The sequence below is a fragment of the Hyaena hyaena genome, unplaced genomic scaffold, assembly GCF_003009895.1.
Source record: "Hyaena hyaena isolate Hyena2069 unplaced genomic scaffold, ASM300989v1 scaffold_635, whole genome shotgun sequence".
Taxonomy (NCBI): domain Eukaryota; kingdom Metazoa; phylum Chordata; class Mammalia; order Carnivora; family Hyaenidae; genus Hyaena; species Hyaena hyaena.
The window spans coordinates 522,479-545,624 of record NW_024081269.1 but is presented as its reverse complement, the minus strand read 5'-3'; the positions used below and the strand labels follow the sequence as shown (position 1 = coordinate 545,624).

General features: G+C 37.8%; 1 protein-coding gene across 8 annotated transcripts in view; it reads right to left on the bottom strand.

Moving 5' to 3' along the window:
• ESRP1 (epithelial splicing regulatory protein 1) overlaps positions 1 to 23,146 on the bottom strand; it is a 68,712-nt gene that overhangs the window by 26,997 nt on the left and 18,569 nt on the right. For 6 of the 8 annotated variants that reach the window (XM_039216523.1, XM_039216519.1, XM_039216517.1 and 3 more), the window contains exons 5-13: positions 22,657 to 22,755; positions 22,465 to 22,519; positions 20,515 to 20,625; positions 20,267 to 20,399; positions 20,130 to 20,172; positions 17,634 to 17,935; positions 13,707 to 13,925; positions 11,273 to 11,471; positions 7,265 to 7,433 (exon numbers count right to left, since the gene is read on the bottom strand). In XM_039216523.1, the coding sequence (XP_039072454.1) occupies positions 7,265 to 7,433; positions 11,273 to 11,471; positions 13,707 to 13,925; positions 17,634 to 17,935; positions 20,130 to 20,172; positions 20,267 to 20,399; positions 20,515 to 20,625; positions 22,465 to 22,519; positions 22,657 to 22,755 (1,330 nt within the window). The remainder of the gene's footprint in view (positions 1 to 7,264; positions 7,434 to 11,272; positions 11,472 to 13,706; positions 13,926 to 17,633; positions 17,936 to 20,129; positions 20,173 to 20,266; positions 20,400 to 20,514; positions 20,626 to 22,464; positions 22,520 to 22,656; positions 22,756 to 23,146) is intronic. The other 2 variants (XM_039216516.1, XM_039216518.1) reach the window with 1 other exon arrangement.

Here is a 23,146-nt window from a genome sequence, read left to right as displayed (position 1 = left end):
TAATTTGAAAACTGACTTACATACTAGTAATTGTTCTGAAAGTAATCTTGTTGCCCAATTGAAGGATGAAATAGCAATAGAATTGATCCTCTTACATGTTTTGATGAAAAATATTTTTAAAATTAGTATTTGAGGGGTGCCTGGCTGGCTCAGTTGGTAGAGCATGCGACTTTTGATCTTGGGGGCATAAGATGCAGCCTACTTTGGCTGCAGATTTTACTTAAAAGAAAATTGGTGAAAAAAATCTAGAATAAGCAGGCAAAATGCATTTTGATCCGCAGGCATTTTGTCCTCCTTGGCAAAGAAACAAATGACAATTTTCAAGGAGGCATATTCACAACTTATTATCATTTAAGATTTTAGTTTAAAGAAATCTCTACACCCCACATGGGCTCAAACCTACAACTCTTAAGATCAAGAGTCACATACTCTACCAACCGAGCCAGTCAGGCACCCCTGAAAGTTATAATTAAAAAAAATTTTTTTTAATGTTTATTCATTTTTGAGAAAGAGAGGAGAAAGGGTAGGGAGGGAGACACAGAATCTGAAGCAGGCTCCAGGCTCCAAGCTGTGAGCACACAGCCTGATGTGGGGTCCAAACTCACAAACCATGAGATCATGACCTGAGCTGATACTTAACCAACTGAGCCACCCAGGTGCCCCTGAAAGTTATAACTTTTGAAGGTATTTTTTGGTTACTTGTTTTTGTTTTTTTAATTTTCAAGAGAGCATGCATGTGCGCAACCATGGGGAGATGGAGAGAGAGAGCAGGACAGAGGATCTGAACCAGGCTCTGCACTGACAGCATAGCGCCCAATGCAGGTCTCAAAGTCATGAATGGAGATATTATGACATGAGCTGAAGTCGGACACTTAGCCCACTGAGCCACCCAGCCACCCTGGGTTACTGTTTTTTAAATACACTTTGGTCTTGTTGTTGAATGGGAATAGAGAACAACATTGGGAGGTACAAATACAGTAGTGTAACACCACCATACTCTTTTCCCTCAGCAAGCAAGAACTCCTCTCTAGAAGTAACCCTGTTCCAGCTTCTTGGTTAGTATTGGCTATCTTTCTAGAGACAGTTTATTAGTGTTTTTGAACTTAAATGGAAAATGCTTCCCATTAAAGCCATTTTGCTTTTGCTTTTGCTGAGGGGGAATAGGTAGTTTAAAAGACCTCATAATCTGAGGAAAATCAAAATCATAGTCATTAATCTGAGATGTTAAATAAAATTCATAGATAAACGTCAATTCTTCCTCTAGGCCTCCTTCAGTGTAATCTCTTAAAGATCTCTCAAGGAAATATTTAGGCAATAAAGGCAAAAGAGGGTTATTTTATCAACATTGGCACATGTGTTTTACTAAATTCTCCTGCTTGAACTAAAGTCATTAATGCTTTAAGAATAAGGTGCTGAAGGGCCCCTGGGTGACTCAGATGGTTAAGCGTCTGACTCTTAATTTCACCTCAGGACATGATCTCCGTGTTCGTGAAATGGAGTCCTGTGTGGGACTCTGCACTCATAGTGCGGAACCTGCTTGGGATTCTCTCTCCCTCTTTCTCTGCCCTTCCCTCACTCAAACACACGCACACTCTCTCTCATAGTAAACATTAAAAAAAAAAAAAAGGAATTGAGATATATATATATATATATAGAGAGAGAATATATATGTGTGTGTGTATATATATATATAGATATATATATTTAATAAGGTGCTTAAAGATCTACTTAGCACACAAATAGCAATGAAAAAAATGATCTGTAGGTTTTGTTCTTTGAAATGTTCCAGGTACAGGAGTTTACCAGGGTAAAGGTGAAACACATGAAACAAGAGGGCAAAATATTGGTATCTCAAAGGAGGGAAAGGATTCTCTCAACTTTGAAATTTTCTATAGCACAGTTTTGCTTAAGTTATGCTTGAAAATACCATGACTCAAACTGTAAGGAAAAATTCTTAGAGAAATGAATCTATAAATCAAAACAAATCTTATAAGTCATTTTGAGTAGTTCTTTTTCCTTAAGGTTCACTGCACTGTAATTTTCTGCCTTGCTAAAAAGAATGTCAAGCACATTTGCACTTTCAATCCCTGATCTGCTCCTTACATGAATAGTCTTCAGACTAGCAGATGACTATATCTTCCACAAGAGCTATAATGAATTCTTTCTGACAGTAGGTAAATTGCCCACAGCAGTTTTTGCTTACAATATTTAGAACTCATTCACACTGAAAAACCTCAGAATTATAATCATTCTCACCAACAAAAATTATCTGACACTTTTCCATTATTACGACATTGCCTGGTACTTTATTACTAAAATGTTCTGGTATCACTTCATTGCATACTGAATTCCAGTTTGCATTTGTAGCACAAAACATTTAAGTTGCAAAAATCAATTAATTAACCAAGAAAAATATTACCCCATGCTAAAGCTATTATTTTATGTTTTTTCTTACTTCTATCAGAAAACCTTCACCAAATAAATTAGAACATAAACTGGCTGCCAAATGTTACTACTGGGAGAAACTAGGTAAAGTGTATATGAGATCTCTCCCTGATATTTATTATAATTGCATGTGAATTAAATTATAACTTATCTCAAAAGTTAAGTGTTGAAAATATGAAATATAGGCTCTTTTGGGATTTTTTTTTCGGTTCAACTGCAGAGAATTATAGAATAGAATACGATAATGCTATACAACAAAGCAAACAGTGCAGAATGCCTCAATATTACTAAATATACTTATTTACTGCTTAGGTAGAAATTCACTGATTGTACAACTGGAGAGAAAAGGTGTGATCTAACAGAGTTTTGAGTGATAAACAGGGTGGGCATGAACATATTGGCATTTCTAATTCTTTTGTACCCTTGGCTAAGCTCTAGGATACTGGAGAACTGGATCTGTCTTCTAGAAAGGGGTAAAGGAGGGGTGCCTGGGTGGCTCAGTCAGTTAAGTGTCAGATTCTTGATCTCAGCTCAAGTCATGATCTGTTTGGTTCATGAGATCAAACCCAGCATGAGGCTCTGTGCTGACAGTGTGGAGGCTGCTTGGGATTCTCTCTCTCCCCTTTCTCTGACCTCCCCCAATCTGTCTCTCAAAATAAACAAACTAAGAAAAAAATGGGGGAGAAGAAATGTCCATAAACAGGAAATTAAAACCACATGTGCTCTTATTTCACTCACTCTTCATGATGTTATTGTCACAGCCACACATTTAGACTGCCAAAAACTTATTTAGTAATAAATGGTTCATGGGGTGCCTGGATGGTTAAATGTCCAACTTCAGCTCAGGTCATGATCTTGAGGTTTGTGAGTTTGAGCTCCCCATCGGCTGTCTGCTGTAAGCACAGAGCCTGCTTTGGATCCTCTGTCTCTCTTTTTCTCTGCCCTTCTCCCAGCTAGAGCGTGGGCATGATGGTACTCTCTCTCTCAAAAATAAACATAAAAAAATAATAAATGGTTCATGTTTTCTCCTTAAATTGTTCCTCAAGAAACCCAAATCCTTATGATAAAAGATGCCATACCTCAGAGCAGTAGCCATTGGAGAGGTTTTAATTTTTTAAATAGAGCAAATTAGAGATAAAAGTGCTCTCGAGTTGAAAGAGACCTCTGACATCACTGACTTTGCACAGGGTTGCATACATACTCTGTCCGGTGCTCTATACCAGAAAGAGTCCAGGTTTTGTTAATCCTCATGTTCCCAACAGATCTCACACAGAGGTACTAAGTAATAGTTTGCTCAGTTAAATTGAAATAAAAAAGAGTTAAAACCAGGGGGCCTGGCTGACTCAGTCAGTAGAGCATGCAACACTTGCTCTGGTGGTCACAGGTTCGAGCCCTGTGTTGCGAGCAGAGAATAGTAATAATAACAATAACAATAATAATAATAATAATAATATCTTTAAAAAAACAGTTAAGGGGTGCCTGGGTGGCTCAGTTGGTTAAGCATCCGACCTCAGCTCAGGTCATGATCTCACGGTTCATGGGTTCGAGCCCCACACGAGGCTCTGTGCTGACAGCTCATAGCCTGGAGCCTGTTTCGGATTCTGTGATTCCCTCTCTCTCTGCTCCTCTCCCACTTACACTCTGTCTCTCGCTCTCAAAAATAAACATAAAAAAAACAGTTAAAACCAATCACTTCTTTTTGAGGGCCATGCTTAAAACATCTGCAAAATATTTAGCATCTTAACCTCTTAAAGTAATGAACACATTGAATTAATCTCAAGTCAAACTGACATATTTTATAAAAAAAAAAGGAGTAAATTTAAAAACTTTAAAAAGAGACAAAACCTCCAACGCTTCTGATTATATCTGTTGTTTAGTCTCACATGTGCTCTCTTAAGACTTTCCCCATTTATTAGGGAATATGGTGAAAATATACATGTAATCTTACATAGCAACTTTGCAATAGCCTCAAATGCCTTATAGTCATGTCAGGTTAGAGTTTTGTGGTATTATTCCAAAACTGTAAACTATTTTATAATTTTTTGGAATTCGTTTTTTAAATTACTCTAGATTTTGCAGTATAAATAAGAGGACATTCCCATGTTTAAACACCTTGTTTATGTGGTAATTTCATTACAACTAGGGAAGTATAAATTAAAATAATGAACTATATTAGGGATTATTTGAAAATATTAATTTAAATTTAATATGCATGACCTTTGATTAAAAATTCCATTTCTGTGACACTGTCCTATAGAAATAGATGTATTTAAAGATCAATGTGAGCTTTGTTTAATAGAGAAAAAAATTAAAAATTTTTTTTCTGAGAGAGAGCACAAGCAGGGAAAGGGCAGAGAGAGAGAGGACAGAGAATCTGAAGCAGGATCTGTGCTGACAGCAGTGAGCTCAATGTGGGGCTTGAACTCACGAACCATGAGATCATGACCTGAACCAAAGTCAGACGTTCAACCAATTGAGCCACCAAGGTACCCTAAGAAAAAAAAATTTAAATTAGAGGTCTAAAAATAAAGGCATTGTTAAATTCTGATGTATATTCACCCTTGTGACATCATGTGTAAGTTAGAGGAATGAGGTAAATATATAAATACTGCTTAGGGAAAATGTAAAGGATGTAACGGGAGGTTTAAAAAAAAGAAAGAAACTCTCCTGAGTTGCTCAGTCAGTTGACTGTACTGTCCCATGATGTCAGTTCAGGTCATGATCCCAAGGTTGTGGGATCGAGCCCCCCATCAGATTATCTCCCCTTCTGCCCCCTTTCCCCACTTGCACTCTCTCTAAAAAATAAAAAAAGGAACAAGTGAGCAGTGCATGTTAAGCAGGCCACATTATTTAGAAATGCAAACATATGTATATATTCCCAAACCATTAACAGTGATTGCTTCTGGACTCGGAGGTTTATAAAAATGGGAGTCTACTTTAACTCACTCTATTTCTATACTCTTAGATTTAACAACGGGGTCTTACAAACTTTAAAGCTACTAGAGAAAAATTAACCTATAGGCAAGGGCACGAAATTATACGAGCTACTAAGCCATAAATGTCACTTCTTCCTGCTTTTGGGGTTTCTATTCAAGACTCAAGTTCCCATCTTACCACGATAGCCAGCTATTTCTAAGGGATTCCTTCTTTTCATAGGATCGAGATTATAAGTAAATGGTGGAATTGGATACTCTGCAAATGTATTCTAGAGGTGAGAAAAAACACCTAGAGGAACAATGCTTTTTCACTCCTGACATTCTGATGCTGCAGACAAAGATCTTTCTTATAACCAGAGCCCACTACTAGCAAGTGATTGTCACAGGGTCCAGAGAAGGTGACAGACTGGGACTCGGCTAGGCGCCTGACGCAGTACTCAACCATGAACAATCATTCATGCTTCTGAGCCTTTTCAAACCTTCAAAAGATGGCCAACTGACTATTATTGCTTTCTCCCTATTCTTCCCCAGTAGAATAAAGAATATCTGTGGGGCGCCTGGGTGGCTCGGCCGGGTGAATATCTGACTCTTGATTTGTGGCTCAGGTCATGATACCAGGGTTATGGGATGAAGCCCCATGTTGGGCTCTGAACTGAGGTGGAGCCTCCTTAAGCCCCTATTTCTCCTTCCCTTTCTCTCTCTCCCCCTCTGCTCCTCACCCCTGCTCATGTGCTCTCTTAAAAAAAAATGTGTAATAGCATTACTGAATGTTTTTAAAATGCCTAATTAAGTAACAAATGTAATGAACAGCGGTTACAAGCTTCACTGCTAGAGATTCTACAGTTTCTGCTCCATTCTAGAAAACTAGATGGAAAAGGAAGAAAACTACAAAATCACATAGCAACTATGGGGATCGGGTAAGTTATTTCCAGATTACTTATCATAAAACCTCACTTACACATTGGTGGATGTACTCAAAACTTGCTGTCAAATATCTCAGGAAGGAAAAATAAGGCCTGGGATAATTTAAAATTTTTTGAGCAATATTGCTTGTGCCAAAGTAAAATCTTATTTTAAAAACGGAAATGGTTACTGGCTAAACGGTTTTTTTGAAAAGAAAATTTGAGAAAATTTTGAGATGTCATTATACATCCAAGTTAGATTCACAAGCCATCAGACCGGGAAGGGACAAAGTTGGCCAAAAACTTGGCCAATCTCATCACTTTTTTTTTTAAGAACCAGAAAACTTAAGTGACTTGCCCCAGTTAGAATAAAAACTGAGACTAAATCTCAGGTCTCTCAACTTCCAGATCAATGGCTTTCTCTCCCTTATACCTGCCGCCTTCCAGAAATTGAACAGAACTAAAAAGAATGAACTGGATTAAAAATATGTTGATTTCAAGAAAAGTACTGACGAATCTCATCTTGGCTTGTTAGTACTGATTTGGGGGGTGGAGGGGAACAAAGTACAAGTCCCGTAAAATTTAAAAGTTGTTATTTATTATGGGTTGACATATGAATTGACACTACTTAACAATATAATTGTTCTTATGGATTTTCCTATTTTTAAAACCCATTCATAGGACATTGCCATACTGTTGCCATGCTTACAGCGCTGCTTACTTATGGTCCTAAGACAGGAACAGGAAACATAGGAAACTTGTTATGTAGGTAACGTAAAAGATCCTGCTGTCAATATATGTTAAAAAATAAACTTATTTTCATCTCGAAACTACCTCTGTGGTCAGAGAGATAGGACAGAGGCTGCTGCCTGCCATCCTAACCTTTAAGGGCAGACAATATTCTTTTGTGAACCCAGGCACTGGCTATCAAAGGAGTCCTTTGTTTCTGCCCCCTCGTTTCCACCGCCACCCGAGCCTTACCTGGGGTAGTACGCAGTGTAGTTCATGAAGAGCTGGGTGCCCGCCGGGTAGTACGCTGTGGAGGGCTGTAGTGCTCGTGGATTCAAAAGCACAGAGGGCTGATAAATGGCAGCTTCAGTAGGAATAACCGCTGCAGGAGCTGGAAATGTGTAGGAGGGAGGAGACAGGCCTAAATAAGCAAAGAGAGAGACTTTAAACATATTTGTCACAAGTGACACACGTGCTAGCACTAAAGCCACCGTTCCACACACACATACATTTTCTTTTTTTCACGCATACAGACGTTTCGAAGACACTAGCTCTTTGTCCTCCCAAGCAACCATCTTTTTATTGCATAGATTTAATGTTTTCTGAAATCTTTATTACAATGTGAAATTTCTCAAATGTGTAATCTTTTACAAATCTGTAAACACATTTTTAATGCAATTTTTTGGTGAATCTTAAACTCATCAATCATTGAATCCTGATCCTTCATGCAAAATTTGATTAAAATGCCCAAGCAATTTCCTTTTGATTATACGGAGAACACCTAAAAATAATCTCAAAGCCTGAACACCTGGAAATTGGAAAAAGGTAACTAGCAAGTGAACTTTTACATTTTTTCAATCATTTCACAATGTGTGATTTTTTTTTTTTAGTGTTTGTTTATTATAGAGAGAGAGGAGGAGAGAGACAGAGTGTGAGTGGCAGGGGAGGGGGGCAGAGAGAGAGGGAGACAAAGAATCCAACATGGGACTCAAACCCACAAACCACAAGATCATGACCTGAGCCCAAATCAAGATGCTTAACCGACTGAGTCACCCAGGCGTCCCTGGTTTTTATTTTCTACTCGAGTGCTGGTTACCACAAACTAACCCATTGAGGAAAGGAACACAGGACTGACATTTAGTATAACTTCAAACTAAATGCGGGTTGTTATTGTTGGAACAACATTTTGGAGCTATGCTGTTCTTTCGTCTTGTTACCTCCTCTATAGTAAGCATAAGATGCAAACGGCTATGATAAAAACAATTTAACCAGTTCCATGCATTAGGCCCAAGCATAGAAGGCACCAGAGTGAATGGACCTAGGAGTAGATTAGCTGCATTATTTCCACCTAAGCAAAACCCAGAAGGTAGGATTTGAAGCTAATCTAATTCTTCGGATGTGTTTTAAAAAAACACAAAAAAACAGACAACAGGGGTGCCTGCGTGGCTCAGCTGATTGAGTGTCTGACTCGAGTTTTGCTCAGGTCATGATCTCAGGGTCTTTGGATCAAGCCCCATATCAGGCTCTGTGCTGAGTAAGGAGCCTGCTTAAGATTCTCTCTCATTCTTTCCTTCTGCCCCTCTCCCCTGCTTACATGTGCTCTCTTTAAAATATTTGAAAAAAAACCCCAAAAAACAGCAAAAAGACCACCACATAATCTGAAAGATAACTCTCAAGAAATATATGCTCAAGTCTTCCCAATAGTCAGCTGATAAAAAGCTGACTCAGTTTAAACAGAGAAGGATGAAATTCTATTATCTTCCAGTTATTCAACATCTCCCAGGCCCCATAACTCTTTTAAGTCAGACTAGTTACTGGTCAGTAGTTTTAGCAAGTGGGATGAAGACAACTATCCAGGCCATCTGCACCAGACAGGAGAGATAAATGAGAGGTGGCTTGAATTTGGAATTTCTGACTTTAATTTTTATACATGGAACCATTTAATATAGTTTGCAAATAACAGGGATACCTTTTCACAGGAAAATCTCAATTGTCTTTTGCTTTTTCTTACAAGCTTCTACATGTGCATAGTGATGAGTAAGAATCTGAATAGGGGTACATAAACCAAAGACCAACATATCGATCTCCTATTCAACTTTTAGGTATCTCCTTCATAATTCAACAAAACCTGTGATGCATGTTTGGTACTTAATGTAAAATTAAAATTATGATTCCTGACCTTCAAAATTCCACAAAAGGGCAAACAGAACAAATTGAGGCACTAAGTCATACAGAAAATTATAAAGCGTATGCCTATATCTTGCTTTCAAAACTATCAAGCAATTCATTATATGACAATATAAAGAAATGTATAAATTTTTGATAACAAAACAGATTAGGATGCCCAGACTTGGATATTCCTCAACTGAGAAGAGCTATTCTTATACTCCTAAGAGAGAATCAGATGTATATATTCATAGGTTAGAAAAGTGGAATTTTCCTCCCAATGTCCAACTTTTTCAAAAAGTTAAAATTTCAATAAACAAATTAACGTTTTAAACTTTAAACCACTGAGAGTGTAGCAGCATTTCTTTCCAGAATGAACAAGAAACTCCTCAGTGGGGAATTTCCAATCTATTTTAACTTCTTTAGTTGTTGAGAGTAGATAAAAAAAAATGCAATTTCTCTAAGTATTTTGGTTGCTGTAAAAATAGGAAATCACCTAAAGTGAGTTGGCAGGGGAAAAAACCCTCCAGTAGAACAGGAATAGTATTACAATGTATTGATTAGAATTCTTTTTTTTTTTTTTTTTAATGAGTATGCCTTCCCCGTGTAAGTAGTTAATTTTGGTTAAAGTTTTTAAGGAGTATTAAAATACATGGAAATCTATTTTTATGAAAAAACATTTAAAATTTTTTTCTGTTATTTTAGGGCTTGTAGAAGGAAAGGGGGAAAAATGAGTCTTAAGAAGAAAGAAGAAAGACCAATTTTCCACTAGGAAGAGAGAAGTAAAAGGATACCACAGCAGAATAATTTGGGTTATACATCATGAAGAGATTCCCTTATCTCAGTGCTTGATAAGATTATTGCTAAAGGATATCGAAAGTTACTGATATTATCAGTGGTTTATGGACAGGATACATAGGACTAAGATTAAAATACCACTTAAACCCATTTTCAAAACTTGACAGCCATTAGTCATCAACTCTTAGATGTTCACCAAAAGCAAGCAGCAGATAAATGGAATATTAGCATTTAGGAAGTCCAAGGGCGGGGGGGAGGGGGGGGAAGGATTAAGCCCCACTGAATTTTCTATGAAAAATACTTTATCAAATAGTTTTATTGGTCTAGATCCTCTTTACTAGAAAGTGATGTCCTAACACTTCTCATTTTATTGGGATCAAGTACATATTCCAGTTTGCTTTCTCAGTCATCTTCAGACTACATTCTAAGTTCTACATTCTTCAAACATACCCAAAATGGCTCCTAACAAGGTATGTCTTATTCAAAGGTGAAAACTGTGTCAAAAAGATTTAAGTTTTAAGGTCAGATCCACAAATGTCCCTTACTCACTATCCAGAACATGGTTTCCAGACCAAAGGGCTTATTCCTCTCAAACAGGATTCCAGATGGCTTGCACCCAGGTGCCAATGAGCAAGAGCATGGCTTGAAATTAAGCACTGATCCTGCGATCCAATGGAAACTTTGGCTAATTTATTTACGCATTTGTGTGTGTGTGTATATATATATATATATATATATATATATATATTTTTTTTTTTTTTTTTCCTTCTAACTTACTCATTCCAGATATCCTGGTGAGGAAGAGAAATGCTTCCCAGGTTGTCCTTTCCAAAGACATACTTAATGCTCAAAAAATTAAAAATGCAAACGGGCATCAAATCACCCTTCTAAAAAAAATTTAATGCGTTATCAAAAAAAAAAAAAAAAAGAAGGAAAAGACAAAAGATCCAGCCATACTTATTTTACCTTTAAATGCGTATTAAAATATCTACATAGCCAGGTTGCCTCTCAGAGTCAGTGCTTATCTTGAGCACACTAAGCTTCAGAAATCAAGTGCTTATCACTGGAAAAGCAAGAATATAATTTGAAAGAAGGTATTCGTAGCATCTCTAATTATGGGTGTCCACAACCAAGGTCTTAAATGATTACCAGATACTACCGATTTCAGATGGGAAAATCTTATGTAACCATCTCACCTGCCTTAGAAAGAACCAGGGGCACAGAAAGTTATGAAAGCAGCTTAAGCACCTACCAGCATATAGCGTAGAATAGCGCCAAGACCCAAGAAAAACTTACATGGTAACTTACATGGCGGTGGGGATAAGCCATTTCGATTTAAAGTGCCCCCCATTAACACAAAGTTCATCTCCTCAGCTGAACACTGAAAGACTTCAACATATCTGTCCTTCATGGTTTTTTTATGACACTTCTGTGCAGCCATAAATGCTCTGTCCGCAGACTTCATCTGGATAAAGGCATCTCCTGATGGGCGGCCCTGAGCATGTGGGGGAAGAATAAAAACAAAAGGAGACTGTCTCCTTCAACAAGGAAATGGTTGCTTACAAAACATGCAAAGTGACAATCACCCATAGTATAGACATTTTAGCCACAAAATCTGGGTGACAAGTGTTGTCTACTGAAATCTGATTTGCATTTCATCATCTAACCACCAGTATGGCCCACAAAACCTTGGAAATAGTTTTGAGGGCTCATTGCTAAAAGTGATCCTTTCTCATTTCTATTAGTTAGTATCAGATTTACAGGGTTTTGAAAGGCTATCCTTGTAACTGCGGTTTCAAAGTATAGGATTGTATATTGGGTTTTGTATTTCTGGAAAATCTGATTAAATCTTATTTGATTGAGAAAAGCTAGGAATAGAACCAGCACAAGAGCTTTATGTATCTGCCTATAAGAAGCTGACTAAACCAGTGTTCTCTTTTGGCTCTCAGTTGTCTATCACTGACCTGCAACACTCCTTTTCCTTTTCCCTGAAGCCTAGGTTGTGATGTGGGCTTAGGAAGAAGGGGGATACTGAAGGGGGGAAAAGGGAACGGGAGCTGCAAAACACTGTGGGGGTGGTGAAAATTGTATTAAGCCTGTGTGGGAGCCCTTCCTTCATCTCTTCCCTGGCACCTCCATCTTAAACCTTGGTCACACAGGTGTTCATAAACATTTCCTCTATTATTAATACCTTGCTGAAAATCCTGTTTAAAACCAAGCTAGTAGATTTCTATTTCACAGAACCAGAACACCTTGGTTTTATTTAACATGGACATTTTATGGGGGAGAAAAAGACACAATCAGCTTTTAAGACTCCTCTCTTTTTTATGGATTTCTTTAAGTCTCTAAGGGACTATGTAGTGCAAATTATAACCATGCAAGTTACCATAAGAGTTACCATACCAGGGAAATTAGGGATACCGTGGAGACCCAGTCCAAGATGGAAACCTAACATCTTTGAGGCAGCTAAAAGCCTGTTCATTATTAAAGAAGCATTTTCCCCAAGTATAATCATAATAGGTCAGGTGGGTCAATAAGAGACAAAATAGGTCTACTGTAGTTAATCAAAGAACTATAATAGCCCCTAGGTTATTAGAAATGGTGCTCAAAGAGAAACAAAGTAATCCTCTGCCGATGCTGAATTGTGGGGAAGTTTTATTTAAAAGGACTCCCCTTAGTGAAGCATGCTGAGAGGGTATGTAAGATAAAAAGCTGCATAGCTTAATATTGACATAAGAGTAAGAATGAGCATATGCCGGTGTGGAAACCCAAGCCAGGGGCTCAGAGTGTTTTCTGATTCCTCATCCCAGAGGGATGTACTTTCCAATGAGACAGGATTACGGTTATGGATGTGACCAAATCGTCACACGAGAAAAGATAGCAGGAGACTAGCAAAATTTAGAAAAATGTCGGAATTTCCAATACAAATCTATTTTCAACCCATAATACTCAGAAAACATTTTCAAAAATTAATTCAACTTTGCTTTTAATAGAGAGTTCCAAAATTTTAATTAGAATTACTTGGTTTATGGGCTTTTAGAAATTGTATCCTGCTTATACTAGCAAACAATACTAGTAAATTATTCAGCAACTAATAGGACTAATTTTATTTAGCCAAAAATCAAGGGACACCAAACCAGGAACTACTGTTAATACATTTATAACTGTACTTGTATACTGTGAGAATTTGGTTTCATTGTGATGGAGGCTTCTCAATAATTCATTCATACATTTGAGCACCTGTTATGATCACATACTGTTCCAGGTGGTACAGATACAAATCCTTACTAAGTGTGCACTCTACTAAATGTCAGTGGAGGTCATATATATAAAATAAAATAAGCCATTTTCAAACAGTCTATAGATATAAAATACTCTGATACGCAGACAGGCTCATTGGTTTATACATGGTCTATAATCACTTTCACACTACAAAAGCAAAGCTCAGTAAAATGCTGTATTAGACTAATAATATATTTGTCTCCTTCCTGAGGCTAATAATGTCATCTATATAAGTGGTGATGGAATCAGAGCTGAATTTAAATTACCAGGCTAATGATAGCATTCTTTCTGGAGTCCATTTTAAAGATCTCCTGCATTTACAGTTAAATCTTTCCTTAAAGACTTACTATACAGCTGATGAATATTTGTCTTTTTTTTTTTTTAAATGGAAGAGAGCCTTTCATCATAAGAATAAGTAAATCAGCTTTCCAATAAGTTACTTTCTTACCTGGTGATTTAATACCATGTGAACCCCGTGAGTTCGAATGTCTGTGGAAAACTCCCCCAGAAAGTCCAGGATGTCCTCAATTGTAGCCGCATAGGGAAGACCTCGAAGGCGTATACAGTCTCTAACATTTGTGGGGGGCACAAATTGCTGAGGTAGTACTGGAATAATGGGAGGGGTTGGAAGTGGAATAAGAGGGGCCGAAGAGAATCGATTCAGCACCTGTGCTCAAAGCAAAAGAGAAGTGAATTAGAGGCTTGCTCCTCCAACGTGGTCTGCAGAGCAGCACCAGCAGCACTGTGGAGCCTGTTAGAAATGAATACATTGCCTCAGCTCCATCCCAGACCTTGTAAATATGAGCCCGCATTTTAACAAGATCCCCAGGTAATTCATAAGCATATTAAAGTTTGAGAAGCACTTATGGGAAAAGACATGCCTGGTTTTCAGCTGGGAAAGCATCATCCCTATTTTTGTTAAATGCCTGCTGAGGCATGTGCCACACACAATACAATGCGCTTATATCAAGGACCTGTCTACTGGACAGATATACCACAGTGTCAGGACAAATACCCTTAAAGTATGCTGCTTTTATAAAATTCTGGGTGTATTGCTAAATGTGGACTTTCGTAGCAATCTATTAGATTTAATTTCACCAGGCACAGTGTTCCCCTTAATACCATTACCACATTCTACCTCTAATCTCAAGCAAGAAAATGACCTAATGACTCTGGGCTATATAATGCCACATTTATAATAATGTATAAAGCCTAAAACAGAACTGCTAATGTAAAAATGAAAGAAAAAAATCATTTGGTGACCATCAAAATAATCAGTTTTCATGTGAATTTGGGATAGTGGCAAGACAGAACATCTTGACTATCTTTTTTTTTTAAATGTTTGTTTATGGGGCACCTGGGTGGCTCAGGCAGTTGGGCGTCCGACTTCGGCTGGGGTCATGATCTCACGGTTCGTGGGGTCGGGCTCCATGACCAGCTCTGTGCTGGCAGCTAGCTCAGAGTCTGGAGCCTGTCTTTGGATTCTGTGTCTCCCTCTCTCTCTCTGACCCTCCCCCACTCACGGTCTCTCTCTCAAAAACAAACATTAAAAAAAAAATAAAAAATGAAAAAATGTTTATTTTTTAGAGAGAGAGAAAGAGAATGCACGCAAACAGGGAGGGGGAGGGAGAAAGGGGGACAGAGGATCTGTAGCAGGTTCCGCACTGACAGTAGCAAGCCCGGTGCAGGGCTTGAACTCACTGACTGCGGGATGACCTAAGTCGAAGTCAGATGCTCAACCAAATGAGCTACTCAGGTGCCCCTTGACTATCTTTAAAGTCATGGAATTCAGTTATCTTGACAATGAATGAGAGGTCAGGTATATTTAGAGAAAAGATTACTGCCAGGCAAAACTTTATTGTAAGGTTCTGGTCTGCTTTTGTCTTAGGTTAGAAGATGCCTACTAGTTTATAATACTAGGAGGTCCTTGTGCAACAATGTGTGGCATCCCTAGGTTTTCTGAACAACTTACTACTGTAGCCTTCATCATCCAATATCCTGGAAATATAGAATCAAAACCCTCCCAAAAAAATTGTCCTGATTTCCTCACTCACACCCTGTCTGGTTGCTATCTAAGTAAGAGGTGACAGGAATAAAGAAATATAATGCAGCCCAAGAAACTTTAAAGAGATAGCAAGATTTAAAAAAAATTATACAAATCATATAGACATAGCACAAACATTATAGGATGAACATGAAAATAAATATATAGTTGTGGACAAACTCAAGACAGGACATGGTCAGGCACCTTCCAATAACTGCCAAATAGGAGGTGAGCAAATAGTTATTGAATGAAATAATTACAGTGAAACCTTGGATTGTGAGTAACTTATTTTGCGAGTATTCCACAAGACAAGCAAACATTTTTTTTAAATGTTTATTTTTGAGAGAGAGAGACAGAGCACAAGCAGGGGAGAGGCAGAGAGAGGGAGACACAGAATCTGAAGGAGCTCTAGGCTCTGAGCTGTCAGCACAGAGCCGGACATAGGGCTCGAACTTACAGACCATAAGATCATGATGTGGGCGGAAGCTGGATGCTTAACCGAGTGAGCCACCTAGGCACCCCAATTTCTAATAAATTTTAACTTGATAAACAAGCCATGTCTTACAATATGAGTAGCACATGATGCCAAACATCACATGAACACAACTGAGCCAATGGTTCTTGAAATTCAGTTTGATATACAAGTACTTTGGATTACAAGCATGTTTCCGAAACTGATTATGCTCACAAACCAAGGTTTTACTGGATGAGTAATGAGAAGATGACAGTGCAGAGCATATGATTACTTCAGCATTTCTTAAATAAGTCAGTAGGATGGGGTTGGAGAGGAGGCTCATCTATAACCAAAACCACATTAAAGTTATATAGAGGCAGCATAACTCTATACCCAAACCAATCAACATGCAGTAGCCAAGACCCTGGAGTAGTGTGTTCTACGCCAAGATTTCCATAAAACTGTTCTTCCAATTAAAGATCTAAAGTCTCATTTTCACCTCCTCTGGTTTGGCACTGATGAATGTAACATGGGAAGCCTCAAATACATTTAGTATATTTTAGAAATTCAGAGTTTATGATGATAATTTTCAACAAGATAAAGAATTGTTTAATGTAGAAGTATGTTCATAGATTAGGGTTCAAGAAGACAAATACATCAGGATGCAGAACTAGCTCAAAATGTCACCTCCATTTATGTAGGTATAAAAACATGTTGGTATTCTACCAGGTGAAATGTTCTTTTCAACTTCGGGCAATGATTCCAAACCACAATACTCAATGGGCTTTGTGGCAAGAAGCTAGATAAAATCATTCTATGAACTCATAGAAATAATAGTAGAGTCAGTGTCCTAATTGCTTGTGAAGAAGAAAAAAGTGAATCATTAAAGTGACTCTGTCCTAGTAGGGGACCCAAGCAGAAGAAGTCGGAAGAGCTGCGTGGGAGGCAGTCTATCTACATGATCTCAGATACAAAGGAAAAATAAACAGAGCCTTAAAGACCATTCAGCTGGTAAATCAAGAATAGTCAAAAGGCTTGAAACCCTGCAGATAGCTTCATGCCTGGACCATTTTGGGCAAATGATTGTCCCATCTGTGCCTCAAAAACAACTATGGATTCTGGAAGGTAATAACAGGACAAAAGGACACTGTATGCTGTCACCAGCAGTATGGAACTGAGTAAGTCTTTTGGGAAATACATTTGGTTAGCTATTAAAAACCTTAAAAGCTCACACCATCCAGTTCTAAAGAAATCAATCAGAAATTGGGTTTTAGAAGCATGTTTATCTAGAAATCTCTATATTCCTAAATGTACAATAGACTTTCTAAATAAATTATGTAATTTTATGAGACATTAAAAAATGAAACTTTCTAGACATGGGTAAGCTTGCAAAATAGGTATTTTTCTTTCTTTATTAATTGGTAAGTGACTTTTTTAAAGCTTATTTATTTGAGACAGAGAGGGAGAGCGCACGTGTGAGTGGGAAAAGGGCAGAGAGAGAGGGAGAGAGAATCCAAAGCAGGCTTTGCACTGACAGAGGGGGCTCAATTCCATGAAACAGAACATCATGACCTCAGCTGAAATCCAGAGTCGGACACTTAACCAACTGAGCCACTTAGATGCCCCAAGATTTATAGGTTTTAAATATAGAGTATATCTATAGCAGTGTTCCAATTATATAAAAACACATAGTATTTTTCCTATGTGTATTGAAAATATCAGTAGCTATCTTTTAATTATGGAATGAAATTTTTTAAAAATGCACTTAGACTTTCTATATTTCTCAAGTTTTATTTTAGCACAATAAAAAATGTAGGATTGTTCTTAGAAATAAATAGTATATCACACAAAGTCACCAAAATGCTCTTAAAACCAACCTGCTGGACTTCAGCTGCTGTGCTCCTGAAGAGTTCAATGTATCTTTTACCCAACAAGTCCTTATGCTTCCTCAATGCATTCTGTGCATACTCCTCACAGGCAAAGAGGACAAAAGCATCCCCTGTTGGCCTACCATCTGGGTAGGTAACGAAAAGAATGCCTTCCTTCCCCCCAGTGATGGGACAATGCTGTCCAAAGAAGGCTACGACTTCGTCAGCTGTGGCCGTGAAAGGGAGCCCGCGCATGCGGACAATGACTTGATTTTCCTTGGAGAGAAATTGGGCTACCTCATTGGATGTACCTAGGGAACACATACCAGGAAACATGGGGAGAAATGGTTAAGGCATCAACTTTACCAAATTTAAAATGGTAAAATTCTTGGCAAGGTCTCGAGTTTTTAATTAAAACTTACACTCCCACTGAATCATGACAACATCCCATGAATCACAATTCTCTTCCCACAAATTTGAAACTTTTCCCCGACCATTTTTGTAAAACACCTCTTAACTTAGGAAGGTGGCCAGACAATTAAATCATGGACCAACCACTGTATTCTGCTCATGGAGAGGCAGTAAGTCATTGTGATAGGTAAGGGCACAAGTCAAGGAGCTAGAATGTCTGGGTCCAATCTTGACTTTGCCATTTACTAGGTTATGACTTTAGTCAAGTTTAATCTCTATATTTTAGGGTCCTCATCTATAAATGGAGGTAAAATTACCTACTTCATAAATTATGATATTTAAATAAGTTACTATACATAAAGCAATTTGGTGACTTTTGTTACTCTTTTCCTGATTACCTTTTATTAAGACAGTTTCAAAAATAATCAAGTTAAGGAGAGTATAATGAACATGCATAGCAGCCAGTTTCAAGATTTATTAACATTCTGCCTGACATAAAGCATTTTGTACGTATTGCCATGTAGCAAACATTCAAATGCAAGCTCATATACTGGTACCCCCACCTCCACCCCCACCCAAACACCTTTTAAGAGTTGGCTCTACTGCCAACATGGAGCTTTAATTCACAGTCCCTGGATTAAGAGTCACATGCTTTACTGGCAGAGCCAGCCAGGTGCCCCAGTAACATTTTCCTTTAAGAGCAAACTATCATACCACCCAAATGCCATGAGATCCCAGGCATGAATGTAGTAGTTAACTTTGCTTCTGCAATTTACAAGGTTAGCGATCATGGAACCTCAGAGCCATAGCAACTCCAAATGTATTTTATCCCCAACCAATATCAAAAATCGCTTTAGGATTTTGGAAGCACTATTAAACTTGAAGCTCTGAATTTGGAAGCCTTCATTTATCTAAAGAAATAAGTCCCAGAACAGAAATATACCAGCAAATTGCAAACAGGAAGTTTTTACTACAAGTTCAACAGTTGCAAGGATTTTAATTAGGGCTATATAATGCAGTGATACAAATGTTCTCTATATTTAAGTGAGACACCTAGTATATATTTGGCAATAGATTTTCAAAAGCCTATTAAAGGTCTACCTACATTCTTTGATTCAGCTATCCTAATTTTAGAGAGGGATCCTAATGAGTGGCACATACAGAGACACAAAAGTACTCATTGCAAGACACTTAGTGTGAAAAATTGGAAATAAGCTTTAAATGCCCACAGGGGTGTTTTTAAAATAATGTGTGGTATATAATATTGTATAGTAATTAACGTGTAAGAATATTTAGTTACATGGGAAAATATAATCCTCTAAAAAGAGAAAGTTATAAAGCTGTATGAACAAAGCAATAGAAACATACAAAGTAGTTTTACATATAGAAAAAACTGTCAGACAAACCATAGTTAACATTTTCATCCATTACTTTAAGTTTTTAAGTAACAAATTACTCAATAATTAAAGACAGTGTCTGTTCCTGTTTCTTTTTGGCCACAGTACTGCAAACAAAACACTACATACTCAAACACATTGGAGCAAGAAAAGTACTATGTTCTTGGCCACTGACGAGTTAAGGAAGCTTGAGAAAAAAACCCACAAGAAGATATGTAACAATTCCAGGTATTCTGGTGTGGCTGTTTAAAAGTGGTTTCCAGACTATTTCATTTCTTTCAAGAACTACTCTCTTCCTTTGTACATGACTTTACATGACCCTCTCACATTTTTATACTATTTGTTTTTAAAGATTTAGTTTTTAAGTGATCTCTGCACCCAATATGGGGCTTGAACTCATAGCCTCAAGATCAAGAGTCACATGCTCTACTGACTGAGCCAGCCAGACTCCCCAGCATGGTGCTATTGTTACTGGCTATTTAACAACAGTTGGTTGACTCAAGCCTTATGGCAAGTGTATACATTGTAGTCACTGATACCTTACGGGTCTGTCTTCTAACTAAAAAAAAAAAAAAAAAAAAGTCAATTCTATGTTTCGTTAGGCAATAGAAACCATTCATGACTCCATTTATCTACGCTGGTATATAAATAAATTTAGATTCTTTATAAAGAATCACATTATATAAAAAGCACTCACCACCAGCAATTTTAAGAAAATCTTCACCTGTTGCTTTGTAAACCTAAGAAAAGAAAGGGGAATTAAATACAGTTTCTGAGTCTTCCAATATTAATATTTATTCAAAATGTCAAGGATCTCAGATTGTGAGGACATACCTCAATGTACCGGGTCCCCATGTGATGTTTGTGCCTCTGTAATGCTAGGTCTCTGTGTTCCTCGCTTACAAACCTAACCAGAGCTTCTCCGTTCCTTCGACCCTGGGCATTCAGACAAAGTGCTGCACCTCCCCTTTGAAAAGGACAGACAGCAGGTGGGTGGGGGGGAAATGTAGTGAGGAAAAATGATAGGACACCCATTATCCCTTTGGGATTACTATATAAAATAGAGATTAAAGGAGACCAACTTGGCAATATTGAGTCCTTTGAAGAATCTTGCAATGTCTTGATCTGAAGACTGCCATGGTAAACCTCGAGCCCGGACTATGGTGTTGTCATCGATAAGTTCCATCTTGCTGCTGTGGGTCAAGCAAAACTTCAGGTTGCATAATTAGCACTAGGGAGTCTAACCTATTCCCTCCTACCATTTTCCTAGTTACACATAAGGTATTATTTGGTGTTCAGACAGACCTGTAATACTGCCTGGTTTATTTCAGAACCTCAAAAATTATCTGGGCACAAAGTATTCTTTAGGTGTTTCACTATGGAAAGGAAAGTGCCTACGCAGGTCCCACATGGCTAGATCACTCAGCAAATCATCTATCGGTGGGGTTGCTGCGTGCTTGCCATAAACTTGAAAGGACCCAGGATCAAGTCACAGAAAGTGAAGTTCTGCCCATACCCTGATAGCCAGTAAGTTCCTAGAACCAAGAAGAATACATTTAAATTTATTCTCAGATCTGGCCAGTATACCAGTGGAGCTTAAATCCAGTTGGATGGCAAAAGTTAAGATCTGCATAAAGCTGACAATTAGCCCACATCAGGAATATGTGCATGTAGTCAGAACACTGCCATTAAAAGATCTCCCCTATCTAACAGGGGAGCCATCAGAATGTTTATGGAAATGCATGGGAGTTCCCACACCTTAATGAGTCATTTGCAAATCACCTATTATATATTTTAACACCGTTTGATGTGCTATTCCTCCCATATTCACATTTCCAGTAGTCTTAGGACACTTTCCAAATAACTCACTTTCTCCCCAACTAACTAGGCCTCAAAATTTCTCTATGGGGCAAAGATGTCCAAAGTTTTTGTTCACTTCAGGCAGCAGGCAATCTCAGGGATTCACTGCAGTGATTTACAAACAGCTCTGTCATCACAATGAGATACCACCACTTCATACTTCTTGCCAGTTATTTCCTTTGCTTTAAATTAGAAGTTGATAAAAATAGAATTGCCCTCCGACCCAGCAATTGCACTACTAGGTATTTATCCAAGGGATACAGGTGTGCTGTTTTGAAGGGGTACATGCACCCCAATGTTTATAGCAGTGCTATTGACAATAGCCAAAGTATGGAAAGAGCCCAAATGTCCATCAATGGAGAAATGGATAAAGAAGATGTGGTGTATACACACACACACACACACACACACACACACACACACACACACACACAATGGAGCATTAACTCGGCAATCAAAAAGAATGAAATCTGCCATTTGCAACTACGTGGATGGAACTGGAGAGTATTATGCTAAGTGAAATTAGTCAGAGAAAGACAAATATCGTAGTTCTTCACTCATACAAGGACTTTAAGACACAGAACAGATGAACATAAGAGAAGGGAAGCAAAAAATATAAAAACAGGGAGGGGGACAAAACAGAAGAGACTCTTAAATATGGAGAACAAACAGAGGGTTGCTGGAGAGGTTGTGGGAGAGGAGATGGGCTGAATGGGTAAGGGGCATTACGGAATTTACTCTTGAAATCATTATTGCACTATATAACTAACTTGGATGTAAATTTAAAAAATAAATTTAAAAAAAAGTAGAACTTGATAGAACATATTTAAAATTATCTCAGTAAAAATTTTGTGAACTCTTTTAAAGCCTGTGAGTTTTCCTTTGGAAGTTCTCCTGTGAGACGATGAATAGTTCTGAGTGGCTAAAACAAGAGTCACAGACACAACACCTAAGGGTCATAATGACTAAGGATACAAATATTTCACCTAAGTTTAATACCAACATCCAACCTCCCTTTAAGATACAACTTTCTTTTATAAATAACATAATATTTTTAAAAACTGGATAGCCAAAAGTTTTAGTGAAGTTACCAAAACACAAGAGGAGATAAATATCACAATATGAATAAAACAAATCAAAAGGCTCAAACTGAATACCACTATAGTACTTACCAAGTGCCACTTTCAAATTTGTAATTTACTCTCTCTGGATCTGAAAACCTGTGATCTAAAAATGAGAACACAGAAGTCATCATTTTAGCTATTAGGGAGACAAAGCTATGACAAGAGATTCAAAAGTACACATGAAGAAAAAACGGCAGGCTCAAATTCTAGGTCTGGAACTGTTAAAACAGCAATACTTACTATAAGGCTCTGAAATCATTGCTAAAATTATATTCCCCATATCTTCAACTTGAGAGGCTCCATACCGGGAGACTGAACTGTTCTTCTCAAAGTTTAAATCTGGGATATTAAGTTAAGGAAACATTTTGAGAAAGTAAAATGAGGTTGTTTCTAACCCCAAATTAAACTTCCACAGAGCCAAGAAGCCAAGTAAATGCATCTGAGATGGAGAATTGTTTGAAATCACATAATAGATGCTTCCTGTCAGTCTGGATTTCACCCACACTTTCTGGAGTCTTCAATTACCCTCTTGAGTAAATATATAATAAAATAGCCTAATGAACCCTGTCCTGAGGCACTACCAGTAATAAAATTTCTATTTATTAAGTAGAAATACATGAATACTAAGCACTTCCATTTAGTTTCAAACTACTTATATATACCAAAGTTGATAAACCTCTTCATCCCATTATCTTTACAGCACATCCAAGGCAGTGATCATGCTAACTTA